The sequence below is a fragment of the Gouania willdenowi genome, chromosome 7, assembly GCF_900634775.1.
Source record: "Gouania willdenowi chromosome 7, fGouWil2.1, whole genome shotgun sequence".
NCBI classification, from domain to species: Eukaryota; Metazoa; Chordata; class Actinopteri; order Blenniiformes; family Gobiesocidae; genus Gouania; species Gouania willdenowi.
In genome coordinates, this window is record NC_041050.1 from 40,306,210 (window position 1) to 40,325,769 (window position 19,560).

The 19,560-nt window shown below is 39.0% G+C and overlaps 1 protein-coding gene across 1 annotated transcript in view; it reads right to left on the reverse strand.

The window, feature by feature from the left end:
• Positions 1 to 19,560, reverse strand: part of itpr3 (inositol 1,4,5-trisphosphate receptor, type 3) — a 70,776-nt gene that overhangs the window by 48,884 nt on the left and 2,332 nt on the right. Inside the window, exons 2-12 of the mRNA XM_028452340.1 lie at positions 12,065 to 12,135; positions 11,420 to 11,541; positions 11,055 to 11,141; positions 4,751 to 4,909; positions 4,578 to 4,676; positions 3,373 to 3,456; positions 3,127 to 3,273; positions 2,958 to 3,053; positions 2,823 to 2,867; positions 2,588 to 2,730; positions 2,414 to 2,513 (exon numbers count right to left, since the gene is read on the reverse strand). Of these exons, the coding sequence (XP_028308141.1) occupies positions 2,414 to 2,513; positions 2,588 to 2,730; positions 2,823 to 2,867; positions 2,958 to 3,053; positions 3,127 to 3,273; positions 3,373 to 3,456; positions 4,578 to 4,676; positions 4,751 to 4,909; positions 11,055 to 11,141; positions 11,420 to 11,541; positions 12,065 to 12,135 (1,153 nt within the window). The remainder of the gene's footprint in view (positions 1 to 2,413; positions 2,514 to 2,587; positions 2,731 to 2,822; positions 2,868 to 2,957; positions 3,054 to 3,126; positions 3,274 to 3,372; positions 3,457 to 4,577; positions 4,677 to 4,750; positions 4,910 to 11,054; positions 11,142 to 11,419; positions 11,542 to 12,064; positions 12,136 to 19,560) is intronic.

Below are 19,560 nucleotides of genomic sequence, written 5' to 3' on the forward strand. Positions count from 1 at the left end.
AGAACAAGTAAAAGAATATAGAGCACTAGGAGTGTGGATAGATGAGAAACTGACCTGGAAAAAACACATACAAGTAGTTAAAAACAAAGTTGCTAAAAGCAGCTTCATCCTATGGAAATGACAACAAATACTACAAACCACATCACTGAAGACAATCTATTCTTCCCTTATTGGGTCACATTTAAATTACTGCTCAGAAATCTGGGGAAACACCTACAAAACGTATCTTGAACCTTTATTTAAACTACAAAAAAAAGCAATTATAATTCTATATAAAACACCACACAACACACACACAAATGAACTATTTGAAAAGGCCAAATACCTAAAACTGCAAGAAATAATACACTACAACACACAAATTCTCACATATAGGGCCTCACTTAAAACACTCCCATATCAAATACAAAAACGTTTCACATACAAACAAACTGCTTATGAACTAAGACATAATAATGTGTTTATACAAGAAAGGGTTAAATCTAACATTGGAAAACACAGCACTGTAAATAGAGCTATTACCAGCTGGAATAACCTTGATGTAGAGACAAAACAAGCTGCAAACTTGACTAGATTTGAAGAAAAAACTCAGAACACATTTTTACACGAATACGAGATCAACACATCAACGAGATGGAATTTATCAACTGATCAATGAACACAATCGACTCAATCTTCACGAACAGAAGATCACAACAAGACGAACCAGCGTGTCCAATAGAGACATTCCCAAGTGGTGAAGAAGATGAACTTTTCTTTTGAACAACGATGGAGAGGAGGAGGAATGAAAAAGACACTGACTACAGAGAATAAATCCTACATAAAAAAGGACAAAAAAAAAAAGAAATGAAATTGTGTTCAGAACCAAAGACTGTTTGACCAGAGAAACAAGCTTTGATGTAAATGTTCTGTGTTCAAAACAGGGGACGAGACTTGGATAAGCAACATGCTTCTCTCGTCTCCTTTTTCGGCATGTAAAAAAAAAACAAAAAAAAAAGGAATAACAAAACTTCTGTGAATGCAACCATGTTGGAAATAAACTGAATAAATAAATAAATAAATAAATAAATAAATAAATAAATAAATAAATAAATAAATAAATAATAATACAGCCTAAATTAAAACATATATGAAGCACATTTGTTTATTTAAAATACTTACAGTTCATATACAAGTCAACCCATTGCATATTTACTGTTAATTTCACGTTGCTTGTCTTCAAGTTAGACATACTAGACATAAACATTTCAGTCATTACTGAATTATGTTGTATTTTTCAAAAAATACACAGTGAAAAAATCAATACAACCATGAATTTTACTGATGCAGGCACGCAGTGAACGATGCATCTCGATTTCACTCATTAACTGTACCGATGCACACTGAAATTAATACACTGGCACTGCGCACATATTTGTATTGATTAATCTCCACATGCTTACTCCACACACAACATTTGTAAGTTTGTTATTTTAGTTTAGGTTGTAGATGACTGCTAGTCCTGTGTTTGTGTTACTGTACTTAGTATAGATTTAGTGTTTTATACTTTCGTTAGTGTAGAGGGGGGACGACCCATTCTCCTCCTACTTTGGTTCAGTTTGGCCAGGGTCTCCAGTCCCTTTGTTTTATTGAGTTATTTTGATTTTGTTGCTACCTTTTAATAACTTTGCTTTAATAAATACTTTTAAAGTTTTTATTTCTGTTTGGTGACTTTTGTGTTGTGGCCCCTCAAGCCTAACCTTGCCTGCAAGATGGATTCTGGTGTTCACAAACACCAGAATCCATCTTGTGCCGCCCTTACCTCCGTAAGCAAACCGAACCAGTTCGAACCAGTCATGAGGAAGTGTTGTGGTTTAGGGCGGGATAGCCGAGTGTGACCAAGGCAGAAGCATTGAAGCAAAACTGGTGCATGCGCAGTTGGGCTAGCGCTATTAGCATAGCTCTGAATCAAAATAGAAAGATGTCGACGCAGGAGGATGAACGTGTGGAAGCTGCGATAAACTCAGTTTCAGAAGAATCCAGCATTTCCTTTATGAAAGAGCAACAGAGGCGCTTTGTGCGTATGTTTTCACCAGCTAAGCCTTGTTGTTGTTGCAGCCATAGCAGCATCTCTGCCATGTGATTGGTTAAAACAAATCATGGTGGACAAGCGCTTCGCCCAATCAGCTTCAAGCATTGTGTTCATGTCCCTCCCTGATTCCAAAAGTATTCACCAGACACGGACCCAGATCAATGTGGAGAACTCGAGTTGGAGGGAGGGGCTACACATCAATCTGGATCTTGCCAGGTTACCTCAAGCCTTTGATAAAACAACCTAAAGGGTCTGTAATAGCCATCCCACAGCAGGTCCAAGGGTCCAAACTCACTATTTGGTTTGTGTGTGTGTGTGTGTGTGTGTGTGTGTGTCTCTTACCATCAGTCTGATTGGCCGTTCCTCCTCGATGTCGATGGGGACGTTGGTGCTTTGGATCCATGTGTTGGTGCACAGATGTCTCAGACGTACATACGAGTTCCTGAAAGAACCCAGAGTCAGCTCTTATTGTGAAGGGCTGTCGGTCAGCCCAGGCTCTTATTGTGAAGGGCATACCGTGGGACGAAGGAGTCGGTTTTCTGCAGTGTGGTGGGGTCCAGCTCAAACAACGAGGCAATATCGTTGCCGTGAGCAACTGCCACCAACTTATACTTGATGCGTTCGCCATGGGAACGCTTGTTGTTACGGCTACCGTCCATCTGAACAGACAATAATGATCACATGACAACCAATCAGAACACATTTATCACTTTTATATCTTTATTGTTTTAAAGGTTTTAAAGTTTCTCACAGAGGAAGAAATCTCTGCTGCTTCTCCTTTATAGCCTGGATTCTCCTAGGATGACATCATAACCATCATCATAACCATCATCATAACCATCATCATCATCATCATCATCATCATCATCATCATCATCATCATCACCTCAGCAGCCAGGTAGTTTCCCGTCGCTAAGTGTTTGAAGCGATACAGGCTGTTCCAATGCCCCGCCCCTCCACGACACGGGTCATGATGAACCACCTGAGGGACCAATCAGCACGCAGGGATCAGACTGAGCCTTGCTGTGTGTGTGTGTGTGTGTGTGTGTGTGTACCTCCACCTCCCACAGAGCGTTGGAGCTTGTTGCTGATGTTGCTGATTGTCTTAAAGTTGTTCTGAGGAAGACGTGAATTTTACTTTTGTACTCGTCACATGTCAGAAACTTCTCCTGCTCAGCGTGGAACAGACGCACAACATCTCCCTAAAGCACACACACACACACACACACACACAACAGAGATTTTGGACAAACTCCTCCTTCCAGAATGCAAATTGGTGTGTGTGTGTGTGTGTGTCGTACCCCTTTCAGTACTTCCTCTCTGTGGTCACTGAACATCATGAACAGGCTGATCTTCCAGCTGGTGTTACAGTTCACTGAGTTCACCTGTAGAGACACACACACACATTGATACACACTCCCTTTGTTTGAGGCAAAGCCCTGCAGTGTAAGCCCCCACAGCCTCAGAATGGGAGGAGCCTATCCCTCAGTCCCAATAAGACATGGAGGTAGATGTGGGCGGAGCCAAGAGAACCACCTGGTCTGCAAACAGCAGCGAGGACCTGGACCCCCTCCATTTGAGCACATTTTCTCTGGTCCGTCCACAGGCCCCGCCCTCATTCACAGTCACGTGTCAGAGGCGTGTCAGCGAAGACTGCCTACAACAGGCTGGAGCTCCGCAACTTCTTTCATACCTCACGTATTTCCCCGGTTAATGCCACGACTGGCGCCGAGCGGAACCAGTCCATTCAGTACCAGTGTCACCTGGACCCAGGAGGAGGTTGAAGCTCTAGACCAGCCTGAAGGTTCTTCACCAAGAGGTCCCAGAAGGTCCTCAATTGATGGTCTCTAACCATGGACCACAATGAGGACCATAGACCACAGACAGGACCACAGACCTACAGTCGTGGCTGTCCTGGTGCTAAGGGCTCTACATTGTGATGGTTGGTTGGTTGTTCCTAAATGGCTCTCAGGTCCAGGTCCTTCTGGGTTACTGTGCCCTGCTGTTGGTCTCAAAGGCACAGGCTGTCACATTGCTCCGCCCCCAGCCATAAGCATCTGGGTAAGAGCTGAAGGTCCTCCATCATGGTAAGGAGAAGGAAGGAGAACATCAGAGGTTCTAAACCAGAGGTGCCAAACTCCAGACCTCAAGGGCCGGATTCCTGAGGCTTTTAGATGTGACCCTGCTCCAACACAGCTGAACCAACTGAATGGCTCGTTATCTGCTTCTGCAGAGCTTTATGACAACACATTGGTTTCAACGAGGTGTGTTGGAGCAGAAAGACTTCTAAAAGTCTCAGGAATCCGGCACCCCTGTTTGAAACCCTGATGTGTTGTACCACGTTCCCTTTGGTTCTTGGACCAGTTCTAACTGGAACCAGTTCTGGTTCTTATGTATATAAGGTTTGTTTGTTAAGGATATAAACAAACCTGAAAACAGCTGATGGTAGTTTAACACTAGTGTCTAGAACAGTAAATATAGACTAACAGAGTTTAAAGGTTCTAACCTCCTTACAGCCTGGATGGTCACTGAGCTCATAGTTAGAGGCATGGAGAGGCTGACCAGCATTCACTGGGTTCAATATCACCTTATCCCCTACCACCACCTGAAACACACACACACACAGTTACATATAACACAAGTTAACATATGTATTACACTGTGTGTGCGTGTGTGTACGTTGTCTCCGTTTGTGCGTAGCTTCCAGAATGGTTGGATGAAGAGCCAGGATCCTTCGTTACCCGTTCCATCCAACGTTACTCTCATAGCGTTCTTCTCCAGTAGAGCAGGAAGACGTTTGTTCACTGTCAGATACTTGTTACTCTTCATGTGTAACAGCTACACACACACACACACACACACAATAAACACAAGTTTATTTGTAGTTTTTCTCATACTTTAGGTTCTATTGGTTTAGAATGTTATGTCTCTGAGGACTATCTATCATCAACTATCTATCATCAACTATCTATCATCAACTATCTATCATTAACTATCTATCATCAACTATCTATCATCAACTATCTATCATTAACTATCTATCATCAACTATCTATCATCAACTATCTATCATTAACTATCTATCATCAAATATCTATCATCAACTATCTATCATTAACTATCTATCATCAAATATCTATCATCAACTATCTATCATTAACTATCTATCATAAACTATCTATCATCAAATATCTATCATTAACTATCTATCATCAAATATCTATCATCAACTATCTATCATCAACTATCTATCATCAACTATCTATCATCAACTATCTATCATCAAATATCTATCATCAACTATCTATCATTAACTATCTATCATCAACTATCTATCATCAACTATCTATCATTAACTATCTATCATCAACTATCTATCATTAACTATCTATCATCAAATATCTATCATCAACTATCTATCATTAACTATCTATCATAAACTATCTATCATTAACTATCTATCATTAACTATCTACCATCAACTATCTATCATCAACTATCTATCATCAACTATCTATCATCAACTATCTATCATCAAATATCTATCATTAACTATCTATCATCAAATATCTATCATTAACTATCTACCATCAACTATCTATCATCAACTATCTACCATCAAATATCTATCATCAAATATCTATCATCAAATATCTATCATCAAATATCTATCATTAACTATCTACCATCAACTATCTATCATCAACTATCTATCATTAACTATCTATCATCAAATATCTATCATCAACTATCTACCATCAAATATCTATCATCAACTATCTACCATCAACTATCTATCATCAAATATCTATCATCAAATATCTATCATTAACTATCTACCATCAAATATCTATCATCAACTATCTATCATTAACTATCTATCATCAAATATCTACCATTAACTATCTACCATCAACTATCTATCATCAACTATCTATCATCAAATATCTATCATCAAATATCTATCATCAAATATCTATCATTAACTATCTACCATCAACTATCTATCATCAACTATCTATCATTAACTATCTATCATCAAATATCTACCATTAACTATCTACCATCAACTATCTATCATCAACTATCTATCATCAAATATCTATCATCAACTATCTATCATCAACTATCTATCATCAAATATCTATCATCAACTATCTATCATCAAATATCTATCATTAACTATCTACCATCAAATATCTATCATTAACTATCTATCATTAACTATCTATCATTAACTATCTACCATCAACTATCTATCATCAAATATCTATCATTAACTATCTATCATTAACTATCTATCATCAAATATCTATCATTAACTATCTACCATCAACTATCTACCATCAACTATCTATCATCAACTATCTATCATCAACTATCTACCATCAACTATCTATCATCAAATATCTATCATTAACTATCTACCATCAACTATCTACCATCAACTATCTATCATCAACTATCTACCATCAACTATCTATCATCAAATATCTATCATTAACTATCTATCATTAACTATCTACCATCAACTATCTATCATCAAATATCTATCATTAACTATCTATCATTAACTATCTATCATCAAATATCTATCATTAACTATCTACCATCAACTATCTACCATCAACTATCTATCATCAACTATCTATCATCAACTATCTACCATCAACTATCTATCATCAACTATCTATCATCAACTATCTACCATCAACTATCTATCATCAACTATCTATCATCAAATATCTATCATTAACTATCTATCATCAACTATCTATCATTAACTATCTATCATCAACTATCTATCATTAACTATCTATCATCAAATATCTATCATTAACTATCTATCATTAACTATCGACCATCAACTATCTATCATCAAATATCTATCATTAACTATCTACCATCAACTATCTATTATCAAATATCTATCATTAACTATCTATCATTAACTATCTATCATCAAATATCTATCATTAACTATCTACCATCAACTATCTATTATCAAATATCTATCATTAACTATCTATCATTAACTATCTATCACCAAATATCTACCATCAACTATCTATCATCGAATATCTATCATTAAATATCTATCATTAACTATCTATCATTAACTATCTATCATCAACTATCTATCATCAAATATCTATCATTAAATATCTATCATTAACTATCTATCATCAAATATCTATCATTAACTATCATTAACTATCTATCATCAACTATCTACCATCAACTATCTATCATCAAATATCTATCATCAAATATCTATCATCAACTATCTACCATCAACTATCTATCATCAACTATCTATCATCAAATATCTATCATCAAATATCTATCATCAACTATCTACCATCAAATATCTATCATTAACTATCTATCATCAAATATCTATCATTAACTATCTATCATTAACTATCTATCATCAAATATCTTCCTGGTCTTTGTTGGTTTTCGTTGTTTTTGTGACACACGTCTGTGATTGGCTGTAAGGATGTTAGAAATATAGAATAAAATAGGAAATAGAACAAATACTGGGAATAGGTTTATGTTGGTATGTGTGGTTGTTTTCTTTTAAATCCTTCCTTTTTACATATAAATCATACAGTTGTGGTCTATATAAAGCAGAACTGCAACGCTTGGGTCTGAATTCCTCATTATTATAGCTCCACCCCTTTTCTACCACTTTTCTGATGTGCTTCTGAGAGCAACTCGTTTTGGTGCTGTCTCTTTAAATGCAAATGAGACACTCCATACCCCGCCCCCTCTTCAGGTGACACTCGGTTCAACTCCACCCTGCTCGGCCATTTTTGTAGTTTGATAGAAGAGATACGGCTATGTAGTGGTGCATAAACTTTTTATTCAGAGGTTATTTACAAAATGTCAACAACGTTAGACTTGTCCATCCAGCCTTACATGTTCCAGCCAGAGTCTGACCCAGTGGAGCGAGATGAAAATGAAGATGATGAACCTGCAGAACCCTAACAAGTGAGCTAACACAAGCACCGAGCTAACGCTAGCGCCAAGCTAACATCACGAAATGCATTTTAATAGTCTTTTCAAAGACAAAAACGTCAAAATGAAATGACTAATGAAAACTTTAGACTTAAATTAAATCACGTAGGCCATATCATCAAGGATCTAAAACGAGCACACAGCGCTAACATATGAAGACGGTGCTAATGCTAATGCTAACAAAACAATGACAGGGACGTCTTATCATCACACTTTTTAGCGTTATTTACAGCTTACCGAAGTGCTCTGTTCATCGTCTCCAAAGATAGAAGGAATTGAACCCTCAATCAGACAAAGTCTTTCTGTAAATCCTTCTTTATACTGGTGGAGGTTGATGAAGCAGTCATCATTGAAGTGCTTCACACACACAAAAATGACCTTATCCACAGATGTGGTACATTTCTATAAAAAATAAAACTCAACCAGACACTTTGAAAAGGTTCTGATGCTGGGAGACGGTGTAATGAAGCGTGTGGGTTACTACATCCAACAACCCAACATTTAGACTTATCCTCTCGTAACTTCTGCATCCTGGAGCTTGGACTACAAAATAAAAGCCAGAAATAAAAATGGTGGATTGCTCGAAGTGTTGGACCTGGAGTTGATGAACTAATTTGGCAGTTCTGCTGCAAATACTGTGATGTAATAGTTCAAAAAACGTAATAGAGAATAGAAAAATCTAAACAGATTGAAAAATATGATCAAAACAGAATATAAAGAATATAAATATCTACGGAGCACCTGAAGAGACTAATTTGATTTTTTCTGTACTTCTAAACAATCTAAATATACAACAAAATGCATTTAAGGGCTAAAAAAGTGGATTTAACATGATACTGTATGTCCCCTTTAATACATTATTACATGATTATTTTATACCTATGTATGTATTTGTGTTACAATGATAGGTTGTTTTTAACAAAGAGCGATTGATATGTAATTACATAACTAAGCAGGTCAGATACCACAGCACACTGATAGCATTCACCAAGATCTCTGCGTGAGAGTCTCAGCTATGTTATGACTACGGCTATAAGCTATGTTATGACTACAGCTATAAGCTATGTTATGACTATTGCTATAAGCTATGTTATGACTACTGCTATCAGCTATGTTATGACAACCACTATAGCTATGTTATGACTACCGCTATCACCTATGTTATGACAACCACTATAGCTATGTTATGACTACCGCTATGGCTATATTAAGACTACCACTATAGCTATGTTATGACTACCGCTATGGCTATATTAAGACTACCACTATAGCTATGTTATGACTACCACTATTAGCTATGTTATGACTACTGCTATCAGCTATGTTATGACTACTGCTATAAGCTATGTTATGACTACTGCTATCACCTATGTTATGACAACCACTATAGCTATGTTATGACTACCGCTATGGCTATATTAAGACTACCACTATAGCTATGTTATGACTACCACTATTAGCTATGTTATGACTACCGCTATCAGCTATGTTATGACAACTACTATAGCTATGTTATGACTACCGCTATCACCTATGTTATGACTACTGCTATAGCTATGTTATGACTACCGCTATGGCTATATTAAGACTACCACTATAGCTATGTTATGACTACCGCTATGGCTATATTAAGACTACCACTATAGCTATGTTATGACTACTGCTATTAGCTATGTTATGACTACCTCTATCACCTATGTTATGACTACTGCTATAGCTATATTATGACTACCCCTATGGCTATATTAAGACTACCACTATAGCTATGTTATGACTACCGCTATGGCTATATTAAGACTACCACTATAGCTATGTTATGACTAACGCTATTAGCTATGTTATGACTACCGCTATCACCTATGTTATGACTACTGCTATAGCTATGTTATGACTACAGCTATGGCTATATTAAGACTACCACTATAGCTATGTTATGACTACCGCTATTAGCTATGTTATGACTACTGCTATAGCTATATTATGACTACCGCTATCACCTATGTTATGACTACCGCTATCACCTATGTTATGACTACTGCTATAGCTATGTTATGACTACCGCTATTAGCTATGTTATGACTACCGCTATCACCTATGTTATGACTACTGCTATAGCTATATTATGACTACCGCTATCACCTATGTTATGACTACTGCTATCAGCTACATACTGAACAATGAGAGACCTGAACAGCAGCAGATTCACCACCAACATATTTATACACAGGTGGTTTAGCTCCTTTATTTCAGATATTAGTAAATCTTTCAGATCAATTATATAGTGTCTGTTACACACGTATGTAATGGACATGTGTCTGTTACTGATGTGTTTGTTACATTAGTGTCTGTTACACACATCTCCTCCATGTTTCTCCGTCAGTTTCAGTTGTTCAGTCTGTTTTTAGTAGTTTTAGACTTTCTTAATTGTACTCCTTTTTTCATCTATTTCAGATCCATTAAAAACATTGTGACATTGAATTTGCTGATCAGGAGTTCAACTCTGATGCTGCCATTGTGGGCGGAGTCACACTTGAGGTCTAAAATGATTTTAAATCAATAAAAAAGTCCATAGAATCATAATCACAGGCCTCTGAGTTAGCAACAACAAGCTAAGCTTCGATATCACAAAGGCCTCAGTGTGTGTGTGTGTGTGTGTGTGTGTGTGTGTGTGTGTGTGTGTGTGTGTGTGTGTGTGTGTGTGTGTGTGTGTGAACTATCACCTATTTAACACGCACACGCACACACACATACCCAGGAATTAGTGATCTATTCAATAGTACCACACCCAGTGTGTGTGTGTGTGTGTGTGTGTGTGTGTGTGTGTGTGTGTGTGTGTGTGTGTGTGTACAGTCCACTGATGTATGCTGTGCAGTTCATTGTGTGTTCCCTCTCAGGTTTTTGTTTGTAGACATGTACTAACGTGTTCTCTGACACTCCTTCAGTCTGAGGTTCTTCGTACCTGAATGACGGTTCCATATTTGACCACGTCTCCGTGGACCTTCTTGTTCTCTGTCTCGTTCTGTTTCTGCTCCAGGTTGGACGCATGCTGTAAGCACAGAGGGCATTAGGAGAACATCACAAGGACATGAATGTCAGAAGGTTTGCAGAAGAGCGTCAGAGAAAGCTCAGGAAAAGATCAAAGAAACCTCAAGTGAAGGTCAGCAGAACATCAGGAAAACATCTGAAGAACATAAGAAGAACTTGAAGAAAAAGTAGAAGACATCAGAAGAATGTGTGAGTAGAACATTAAAGGAATGTTAGCACACCATCAGTAAAACCTCAGAAGCAGTAGAACATCAGGAGAATGTGGGAACCTTCTCCTACCTGTAGTTTCTGCAGTAGAACCACGTCTGCGATCTTGTCCTTCTCATGTTTGGCCTGCTTTGCTTTCCAGAACTGTTTCTGAGCAGAGTAGCGGCTCATTGGACACACCTTAAACAGACAATCTGTGGGAACCAATCACAGGCCACCTTGTTCATCAAAGGAACCAGCTGCTTGTTCCTATTGGCCCTTAAACATAGGGGACGTCCCCCAGTGTGTGTGTGTGTGTAAGCTCCTCCCACATGTTCAGTGGGTTCTGATCCAGATGTTTTCACAAATGTTCTTTAACATCAGATCACTGAAGGCTGCCAGCTAGCTTAGCATTAGTCTCAAGGCTAATGCTAAGCTAGCTCAACATAGACTGACGTCCTGTCTGTTTGTGTCAGTGACCAATGAGACAATGGTCTGGACCTTCTGAACCAATCAAATTAAATCAGGGGCTTCGTTCTCTGCATTTAACCCATCCCTGAGGAGCGGTGGGCAGCCACGGTGTGGTCGCCCGGGGAGCAGTTGGGGGTTAAAGGATTGCCCAGCGTCCCACAGAGACCACTCCCCACACACTGTCAATCAGTGTGTGGGGAGTGGCGTGCCCACCAGTCAGAGACCCCCAGCACCTACTCTGGACGGGACACAAACACACGTTCTCACCTCTGAACTTCTTGGGAGGGTTCTCTAAATCTCCAGCGGTGGGTTCTACAACACATCGATCGTCTACCAGCCTGGAAACAGAACACAGGAAACACACCTTCAAAATAAAGGTCAAAGGTAATATTTTGAAAGGCTTTCTTCTTCTGCTGCCTGATAAGAGCAGTGTGAGTGAATGACAGGAAACAGGAAGTACATGTGTGTGTGTCAGAGTAAGATACCACTGCAGTGTGTGTTCACATGTGTGTAGGTCTCACACACACACACTATGGGGGGTGGATCCATTCTAAATTAATGCGCACCAGTCTAACGAACGTATAAACGAACATGTACCCTTCGCCTGCATGTCTACACGTCTGATCTACATTTCCCATAGACTTAGAATGGGTAGACGGGCACAATGCACGTCACGTCTGCATGTGTGTCTGTAGACGTGTTAACGAGTTAACTTTGATGTGCATACACCACTATGTGCACCTAACAAACAGAATTATATCAGTGAATGAGTGGATACGTAAAGCACTTGTTTTTTCCCACTTGTCTGCACATGATGTCAAAGGTCAACACTGCAAGAAGTGCAATCATTATGAGACAACAATGCATGTTTTGTTATTGCAATGAAATAAATTCGTTTATTTTATTGCATAACTGTGACCATCACCAGCCCTCCCTAAATATTTTATTATAGGGAAGATAGAAAAAGGGAGAGCAGTGTTACACCTAGGTGGAGGGGGCAGGAAATTGAAAGGGTGTGGAAGAATAGACCATTCCACACTGAGAGTGAGATGTGAAGTCGTAGAACATATTGTGCTTATTATGTTGTAAAATCAAGCCAGTATAGTGACAAGTGTGAATCCTAGCTACTGTATAAAGGTGGTGGGTGTGGACAGAGGGAAGGAGGGAGTGGCAACTTGGTGACCTGTCTGTGAAAGGTACTAAATAAATAAACATTACTTACTTAACTTCACTATCGATCACCGTCTCTGTGACGTGTTAACACTTACAAAAAATATTAGGCACTTACGCATTGCACACGTATACACAAGTGCAGGTATGTAAGTGTGTGTGTGTGTGTGTGTGTGTGAGTCTGGTTACAGTCTGTGTCACTACACCCGTCCATAGAGTGGTAGTGACTGTAGTGTTACACTCTGAGTCAGATCATTGCTGTGATTGGACAGGATACAACACTCACACACATACACACTTTCTGACGTGCACAAGTGTACACGTCTGCACCCCTAACAATTATTTTCTAAGTGTTTACATGTGACGTAGACGGTGCTACATAGTGATGGTCACATGATCACTATAGCTTCACTCACACCTGTGTCTACACAGAACTACTGACATTAGGTCAGTTTAGTGAATGTTAGACACAAACATGTGTGTTAGAGTGTGTGTATGAATTTAGAATGGATCCATTTCCCATAGACACAGGTGCTGCATGCACACACACACACAGTAACACACACACACACACACACACACACACACACTCACACACACACACACAGGTGTTGCTGCCCCTGGTGGTCTTTGTGGGGACTTCTCTCTAACAGCTCATCACACACTGACAGTGTTTGCAGAGTGTGTGTCATTGTCAAACATCCGCTTAGTTCTCCACCCAACTGATCAAACACACACACACGTGTGTGTGTGTGTGTGTGTGTGTGTGTGTGTGTGTGTGTGTGTGTGTGTGTGTGTGTGTGTGTTGTAACACCCTGACAAAGTGATAGTCTGATTTATTTTAAAGTGAACCTTGTGAACCAATCAGGTTCTGGTAGAGAACGTTCTATCATCATTGCTGTGTAATATATCAAATATAAGGTTCTCAAGGTCAAGGAATTAATTTATTTAACGTGAAAAAGTGGACAAATGGAGCATTATTTCTAGCAGACCTCCCTTCATCATGTTTATTGTTGCGCTTTTTTTCCTCTCAAACATTTTCCGTGCTAACAGCATGACTGACAAACATGCAGCAGTGTTCTCTGGGGGCGTGGCCATGTAGGAGGCTGTGTATCTCTCTAGCTCTCTCTTCAATAGTTTTTCTAAAGGATCTGAAATAATAATAATAATAATAATAATAATAGCTTTTATTTATATAGCGCTTTTTCAGTGCTCAGAGACGCTTAAAAAGATAATAAACGCAGTGCGTAAACAATAGGTAAAAATACAAAGGCATATACGTAAGTAAAAACACAATGTAATAAACGATAGACTACAAGATAAAATGGCTATACATTCAAAGCTGAAAAGGTGGGTTTTGAGGTGTTTTCTGAAGGTGAGAAGGTCCGTGCAGTCTCTGAGGTTTTGAGGGTGTGAGTTCCAGAGGGTGGGGACGGCAATAAAAAAAAGCTCGTCTCCCCAAGTTTGGCGCCTGGTCCTGGAGGGAGGGGACAAGGGAGGGGACAAGAGGTTGGCGACGGAGGAGCGGGGCGAGCGAGATGAGGTTTGGCGATGAAGCAGGTCAGTGAGGTAGGAGGGGCCAGGTTATGGAGGGCTTTGAAAGTAATGAGTAGCTCGGACGAATATGTGCAATATTTTTTAGGTGAAAGAAAGCAGACCAGGTTATGATTGAAGTGCTGCCGGAATGAGAGAGTTTGATCAAAGAGAACGCCAAGGTTACGGATGAGAGGGGGTGGTGAGAGAGTGGTCTAGTCAACATGAAGGGAGAAATTCTGAGTGGAGTTTGTGATGTTTTGGGGGCCAATAATGATGAAATCAGATTTGTCGATGGAAGAAGAGGCCCCTCCAACTGAGGGAACGGGATGCGTCATGGCTCGCCTTTGTCCATGTCATGGAGAAATATCCAACAAGGACAGACACGAGGCCTGCTCCGGATGCCTGGGTGTCGAGCATGCCCGAATGGCGATCGAATCCACGGCCTCCTGTCAGCACTGTGCCGCGTTCAGCGCCAGGCGCCTCCACAGGAAACTGCCGCTGCTTCTGAGGCCCGAGGAAGTCCCGTCTTCCTTCACACAAGGCAAGGCCGCGGTAGATGCAGTGAAGACGGTTCCCATGGAAACTGATGGTATTCACGGCTCCAGTTGGTGCTCTCAGCTGAACCCAGCAGATATCTCCCCGTCTGACGAGGAGGGCTCCACAACCGTCTTACATCCTCTGAGCCTGGAGACTGCAAAAGTGTGCAAACACGCTGCCGCACAGCGGGTCATGGAATGGCGTGGAAACCACCAGGTCCTGCTACGAGGGGAAGAAGCTTCCTCTCTCCAGAGGCACTCCAAGACAAACTCTCCCCTTCTTCCCCAAGCTGCTCGAGAAAGTGGCCCGCCCGTTCAATGGGAAGGCCCTGGTTGCAGGCTCCTCTGTCCTCGTACTGTCCTATAGTACTGTGTGTACTATATGTACTATGTGTACTATGTGTACTATGTGTACTAGGGATGTAACGATTCACTCAACTCCCGATACGATTCGATTCACGATACTGGGTTCACGATACGATTCTCTCTCGATTCATTTTACAAAATGAGACTGTAGACAAATGATGACTGAAAAATATTCCTTTATTTTTTTTGGGGGGAAAAAACTAGAAAATGCTACTATTTTCCTTTTATTTTTCATTGTCAAAAGAATCCCTTGATAAACTATTCAAAATAATGCAATTTAACTACAAATAAATCTTGAATGAAATAAATAAAGGAATAATACAAATGAAGAAGAAGCCTATTCATTTAAATTCTGGTTCTATAGTAAACAAGACAAAACTGCATAATAGTTTTTTTTTTTTTTTTTTTAAAGTGCAACTGAAAATGTATTTTGTGACTTAACAATTGGACCTTAAAAAAAAACAAAAAAAAAACAGTCTGCACTATATTTGCGTCAGATATTTGTTTGAACCAGCAGAGGGCGATGCTAACCCAGTGGTCGGTTGGCATGCAGCTAAGTGCAGTGAAGAAGAGATGCTACGCTAGCAGACAGAGTTAATAGAAAAACGTGACTTTTACAGATATTCACTTAATATTACAGACATTCTTTTGGTGCTAAAGGGGTAATGAATCATTTCTGAATATGTTTAAGAGTAGAAGGCGGCCAGAAAGAAAGTATTAGCAGATTTCGCCCGCCGCCATGACTTCTGGTTAGCGCCCTCTGCTGGTTAAAAAAAGTACTGCGATTCAATTTTCACAGCATCGATGTGAACCTTGATACCTATGAATCGATTTTTAACTGCCTTACGATTAATCGTTGCATCCCTAATGTGTACTATATGTACTATATGTACTATATGTCCCGTGTACTATATGCACTACGCATAGTATATGTACTGTGTGTACTGTGTGTACTATATGTACTATGTGTACTATGTGTACTTTATGTACTATGTGTACTATATGTACTATATGTACCGTGTGTACTATTTGTACTGTTTGTACTATATGTACTATATGTACCATGTGTACTATTTGTACTGTGTACTATATGTACTATGTGTACTATATGTACTATATGTACCGTGTGTACTATTTGTACTATATGTACTATGTGTACTATATGTACCGTGTACTGTATACACTACGCATAGTATATGTACTGTGTGTACTATATGTACTGTGTGTACAATATGTACTATGTGTACTATATGTACTATGTGTACTATATGTACCGTGTGTACTATGTGTACTGTGTGTACTATATGTACTATGTGTACTATATGTACTATATGTACTATATGTACTGTCTGTACTATATGTACTATAAGTACTATATGTACTATATGTACTGTGTACTATATGTACTGTCTGTACTATATGTACTGTGTGTACTATATGTACTATGTGTACTATATGTACTGTGTACTATATGTACTGTATGTACTATATGTGCTATGTGTACTGTGTGTACTATATGTACTATATATACTGTGTGTACTGTGTACTATATGTACTGTGTGTACTATATGTACTATATGTACTGTGTATACTATATGTACTATATGTACTGTGTATACTATATGCACTATATGTAATGTGTGTACTGTGTGTACTATATGTACTATATGTAATGTGTGTACTGTGTGTACTATATGTACTACATGTACTGTGTATACTATATGTACTATATGTACTGTGTGTACTATATGTACTGTGTGTACTATATGTACTACATGTACTGTGTGTACTGTGTGTACTATGTGTACTGTGTGTACTGTGTGTACTATATGTACTATATGTACTGTGTACTATATGTACTGTGTGTACTATATGTACTGTGTGTACTATATGTACTATATGTACTGTGTATACTATATGTACTATATGTACTATATGTACGGTGTACTATATGTACTGTGTGTACTATATGTACTATATGCACTGTGTATACTATATGTACTATATGTAATGTGTGTACTATATGTACTTTATGTACTGTGTGTCCTACATGTACTGTGTGTACTTTATGTACTGTGTACTATATGTACTGTGTGTATTATATGTACTATGTGTACTATATGTACTGTGTGTGCTATATGTGCTGTGTGTACTATATGTACTGTGTGTACTATATGTACTGTGTGTACTATATGTACTATGTGTACTATATGTACTATGTGTACTGTGTGTACTATATGTACTATATGTACTGTGTGTACTATATGTACTATGTGAACTATATGTACTGTATGTACTATATGTACTGTGTACTATGTGCACTATATGTACTGTGTGTACTATATGTACTATATGTACTGTGTGTACTATGTGTACTATATGTACTATGTGTACTATGTGTACTATATGTACTATATGTACTATATGTACTGTGTGTACTATATGTACTATATGTACTATATGTACTGTGTATACTATATGTACTGTGTGTACTATATGTACTGTGTGTACTATATGTACTATGTGAACTATATGTACTGTGTGTACTATATGTACTATATGTACTGTGTGTACTATATGTACTGTGTGTACTATGTGTACTATATGTACTGTGTGTACTATATGTACTATGTGTACTACATGTACTGTGTGTACTATATGTACTGTGTGTACTATGTGTACTATATGTACTGTGTGTACTATATGTACTGTGTGTACTATATGTACTATATGTACTGTGTGTACTGTGTATACTATATGTACTGTGTACTATATGTATTGTGTACTATATGTACTGTGTGTACTATATGTACTGTGTACTATATGTACTATGTGTACTATACAGTGAAGAAAATAAGTATTTGAACACCCTGCTATTTTGCAAGTTCTCCCACTTAGAAATCATGGAGGGGTCTGGAATTTTCATGGAAGGTTCATGTCCACTGTATGAGAGATAACCTAAAAAGAAAAATCCAGAAATCACAATCTATGATTTTTTAACAATGTATTCGTGTGATACAGCTGAAAATAAGTATTTGAACACCAACGTTAATATTTGGTAGAGTAGCCTTTGTTTGCAATTACAGAGGTCAAACGTTTCCTGTAGTTCTTCACCAGGTTTGCACAGACTGCAGGAGGGATTTTGGCCCACTCCTCCACACAGATCTTCTCTAGATCAGTCAGCTTTCTGGGCTGTCGCTGAGTAACACGGACTTTCAGCTCCCTCCAAAGATTTTCAATTGGATTTAGGTCTGGAGACTGGCTAGGCCACTCCAGAACCTTGATATGCTTCTTACGAAGCCACTCCTTGGTTTTCCTGGCTGTGTGCTTTGGGTCATTGTCATGTTGGAAGATCCAGCCATGACTCATCTTCAATGATCTGACTGAGTGAAGGAGGTTTTTGGACAATATCTCACAATACATGGCTGCAGTCATCCTCTCCTTAATACAGTACAGTCGTCCTGTCCCATAAGCAGAAAAACACCCCCAAAGCATGATGCTACCACCCCCATGCTTCACAGTAGGGATGGTGTTCTTGGGATGGTACGCATCATTCTTCTTCCTCCAAACACGCAAAGTGGAATTATGACCAAAAAGGTCAATCTTGGTCTCATCTGACCACAAAACTTTCTCCCATGACTCCTCTGGATCATCCAAATGGTCATTGGCAAACTTACGACGGGCCTTAACATGTGCTGGTTTAAGCAGGGGAACCTTCCGTGCCATGCATGATTTCAAACCATAACGTCTTAGTGTATTACCAACAGTTACCATGGAAACAGTGGTCCCAGCTCTTTTCAGGTCATTGACCATGTCCTGCCGTGTAGTCCTGGGCTGATTCCTCACCTTTCTTAGCATCATTGAGACCCCACGAGGTGATATCTTGCATGGGGCTCCACTCTGATTGAGATTGTCCGTCATGTTTAGCTTTTTCCATTTTCTAATGATTGCTCCAACAGTGGACCTTTTCTCACCAGCTGCTTTGCAATTTCTCCGTAGCCCTTTCCAGCCTTGTGGAGTTGTACAATTTAGTCTCTGGTGTCTTTGGACGGCTCTTTGCTCTTAGCCATGCTGACTGTTTGGGTCTTACTGATTGTATGGGGTGGACAGGTGTCTTTATGCAGCTAACCACCTCACACAGGTTCATCTGATTCA